This window comes from Calidris pugnax, unplaced genomic scaffold (genome assembly GCF_001431845.1).
Source record: "Calidris pugnax isolate Ruff unplaced genomic scaffold, ASM143184v1 scaffold39, whole genome shotgun sequence".
Lineage (NCBI taxonomy): Eukaryota > Metazoa > Chordata > Aves > Charadriiformes > Scolopacidae > Calidris > Calidris pugnax.
In genome coordinates, this window is record NW_015090828.1 from 8717186 (window position 1) to 8720827 (window position 3642).

General features: G+C 45.1%; 1 protein-coding gene across 2 annotated transcripts in view; it reads right to left on the minus strand.

The window, feature by feature from the left end:
- Positions 1-366: 366 nt before the first annotated feature.
- The window catches only part of AIFM2 (apoptosis inducing factor, mitochondria associated 2), a 6761-nt gene continuing 3485 nt past the window's right edge, over positions 367-3642 (minus strand). The window contains exons 5-8 of one of the 2 annotated variants that reach the window (XM_014940565.1): positions 3481-3589; positions 2985-3137; positions 1974-2174; positions 367-820 (exon numbers count right to left, since the gene is read on the minus strand). In XM_014940565.1, the coding sequence (XP_014796051.1) occupies positions 666-820; positions 1974-2174; positions 2985-3137; positions 3481-3589 (618 nt within the window). In that variant the 3' untranslated portion in view covers positions 367-665. Of the gene's footprint in view, positions 821-1973; positions 2175-2984; positions 3201-3480; positions 3590-3642 lie in introns of both variants that reach the window. The other variant, XM_014940564.1, reaches the window with a different exon arrangement.

Consider the following 3642-nt stretch of genomic DNA (forward strand, 5'->3'; position numbering starts at 1 on the left):
GTGTGGTTATTGTTTTAAACCTTACTTTTACTTTAGGAATTTCTCACCTTAAGGATGAAAAAAAAGAAAAAGCAGCACCATCTGTAACGAAGTGCTTGCTGTGTCACACACTAAGCACACAACTAACCTGTAGTGCTGTAAGTGATGTAATGAAAGCTGTGTTATATTCTGTTGAGTTCCAGGATTACTGCAGCTTCTTCAAGGCTTTAGACAGGCTTTCTCCAGGCAGTGCTGTGAGCCATTCTTCCTGTGTGCTGCAGAGCACGTTTTCCAGGTTGGTAAAAGGCAGGTACTTTTTAGAAGGACAAAAGCAGAGAAAGCCAGGGAGAAAAAAAAAAACCAACCGCATAACAAACAAACCACAGAGATTTTGAAAACCACAATGTTTATTGTTACAAATCATGGTAAACCAAGTTTCTTGCTCAGAGCTATCTCAACGAGGAAGTAAATGAAACATTCCTTCCCTGTTTTTTTTATCATGAGAACTTCTGTGCACTTCATTTGGAAAGTGCCTCCTTCCTTTAGAGCAAGGCAGGGCACCGCTTTAATGGAGGTGGCTTTAGGAGGTGCTGTTGGAGACAGTATCGGTGTGTCCAAGCAATTAAAGTGCACCCTCACCCTCTTCCAGTTGCTGTACTCCTTGTAGGTTTGTTACTGATACCCCCTTAAGAGGGCATTGTCTGTCCCATTGTCTTCCAGCTCTTGGAGACAAACAGGTCTCGACTTTTAGCAATGGTCACCAAGAGACGTCCCACGTAGTAGCCGTTCACCTGGCCTACGCCATCATTCCTGCCCATTGACAGCAGGAACGTCAGTGACCCTGCAAAGATGATGTAGAAGTTTAACTGAAGCAATTTCAAAGCTAAATATCAAACCCTACTACATGTAGGTGTTGGACTTCTTCCAAACCCTCGCTTCTCAACCCTCCCCTCATACCCACACGCACCGCTAAGCGCAAGGCCCGTGTCTACACGACAAGGAAAGGAGGAGGCCCAAGGAGAACTACTCACAACTCCCCCTCCTACCATCTGCTCTACCTCTTTCATTAATGGGATTGCTGAAGGACTGGGCTGTTGGTGTGTGTGCTGTAGAACAATTCTCCCAAGAGGGAATCCAAGAGGTGGACAACAAAATTTAAGTAGAAAGAAATGTAAATAGACTGGGCAGCCTTTAAAAAGCAAACTGCTGTCCAGATATCCTCCATCCACATGGAACAATTTCAACATACTCATGGTAAGTATTTACATCAGTTACTTATTAATGAGACCCATCACCTAGCTAGATTTTTGAAACCAGAACTGTTCAGTTTGTGGTTTTTGTATAGTTTAAGGGGAGAAAGGAGGAGAAAGTCAAGTCATCAAGAAAAGGAAACAAGTTTGATGAGTAGCAGACACCCACCAGTAGATTTATCAGGAAGATATTACTGAAGAAAAATAGACTGGGCAGCCTTTAAAAAGCAAACTGCTGTCCAGATATCCTCCATCCACATGGAACAATTTCAACATACTCATGGTAAGTATTTACATCAGTTACTTATTAATGAGACCCATCACCTAGCTAGATTTTTGAAACCAGAACTGTTCAGTTTGTGGTTTTTGTATAGTTTAAGGGGAGAAAGGAGGAGAAAGTCAAGTCATCTCCTTTCTAGGATTTATTTGAACAGTAAGCAATTTAACGAAAAGGAAACAAGTTTGATGAATAGCAGACACCCACCTGTAGATTTATCAGGAAGATATTACTGAAGAAAGGACACATTGCAGCCATAGACTAACACAGGTAATTAACTTCTACAGTGTCTTTGGCAAGAACCAAGATGAAGCCTGAGCTATAAGCTTATACAGCCAACCCCAGCTGTGGGTTCCCTCACCTCTAATTAGTGTCCCATGCAAGTTCTGAGGCACATCTGTTACACTGCTGTTCCCTACAGAAAAGCAGCCCAACAGCTAAAGCCTGGTGCTAGGAGATGACCTTACCTGGTTGGTAGGTTTTAAGAGGCTTATGCGTCAGGCTGTTGATGATATTTGTCACCACGACGTTGGCGTGGAGCCCAGCGTGGTAGGCCATCTTTGGTTCCTTCAGATCTGCGCAGTCCCCGATGGCGTAGATGTTCTCGTAGCCTTCCACCTGGAGATGCTTGTTAACTTTCAAAGCGCCATTACTTGCCATTTTGTCCCCTGTTTTGCCAAACAGTGAGTGATCAGAAGGAGCTTTGTGTTGCTTGTTGTGGCCCAAGACCCCCAAATGCTGATGATGTTATCGAACATGTCACTGACACAAAGTAAGGAGCTGTTTTTCCCTCCCTTTTTTCTACATGTTAGGGAAGAGACACTTTTTGCCTTGCTGTAGTTAATGATTGCAATGAATCACCCTTTGATATTTCAGTAGAAACATTAAGAGCTGCTGTACACAGCCTGAGGAGACTGTAATGGTCACACTGCTCCATAGTTGTGGTGCCAACTGTATGCAGCCTGAGAAAGAGACTGTAATGGTCACACTGCTCCATAGTTGTGGTGCCATAACTGGAATTGGGCTGTAAGAGGACCCAGACTGAAGATGTATCACCAAATAACTAATCAGCTGAACACCCTGTGACACTGGTAAGTTCAGCAAGAACACTGAATGTGCTGAGCCTATTTTTTGCTCAGAACTCAGCAAGCTTCTATCTAGGATGAAATCCTAGGATGAAAACTCCTCAGACAAGCAGGAGTTACCATCAACTTCTAGGTGTCATCTGCCTCATGCTGAACTAAAGTTCCTTGGAGATATTAGCAGAAGGAGCTGGTGAAAACTGTTGGCCAATTGATTGATGGTCTGTAAGTTTCTGAGGGTCACATTTCACAGTTTTTATGTGACTTTAGAGCAGTATCATGGAATACCCACTGCAGGTTGTATAGGGTTGATTCCTAACCTCACAGCACTCAAACGTAAGACACTGAAGAACTGTGTTGCTTCTCCCCACCCAGTGGTTTTTTTTTTCCACTTACCAAACACAGAGGCGTAGGCTGAAGAGTTAATCTTTATCCCCGTGCACAGGACCACCATGTCAGTAACCACCTCGGTGCCCTTCTCTGTCCTTACTACCATGTCCTTCTGGAACCGGTTTGTCTTGAGGTTTTCCTCATTGCTGACCCTCTCACCTGTTGGGACAGAGAGCCCTGGGTCACAGACCTTGAGGTTTTCCTCATTGCTGACCCTCTCACCTGTTGGGACAGAGAGCCCTGGGTCACAGACCTTGAGGTTTTCCTCATTGCTGACCCTCTCACCTGTTGGGACAGAGAGCCCTGGGTCACAGACCTTTAGGAGGCCGCCGTTTCCAGCTGGCCCAGGTGTATCTAGAGATAAACAGGAACTCCAGGGAGCCATGCTTAGTCAAAAAAAGTCAGCAAGAGGATGTCAGAAGGAGATGCTTTGGCTAAAGGAGGAGCAGCTTATAGAGGAGCTTCAGAGTCTAGATATTCAGAGGCATCGGTAAGTACGTACTTAACAAGAGGCGCACTCCTTTTCTGAGGAGAATCTCCTTCACCTCCTGACGGACGCTATCTAGCAGCTCCACATCAGCTAGGGCAATTTTTGAGTGAATGAGGGTGACCTGTTGGGGACAAAACAGCAGATGGGGGGGGGGGGGCCAGGGGTGGGGGGCAG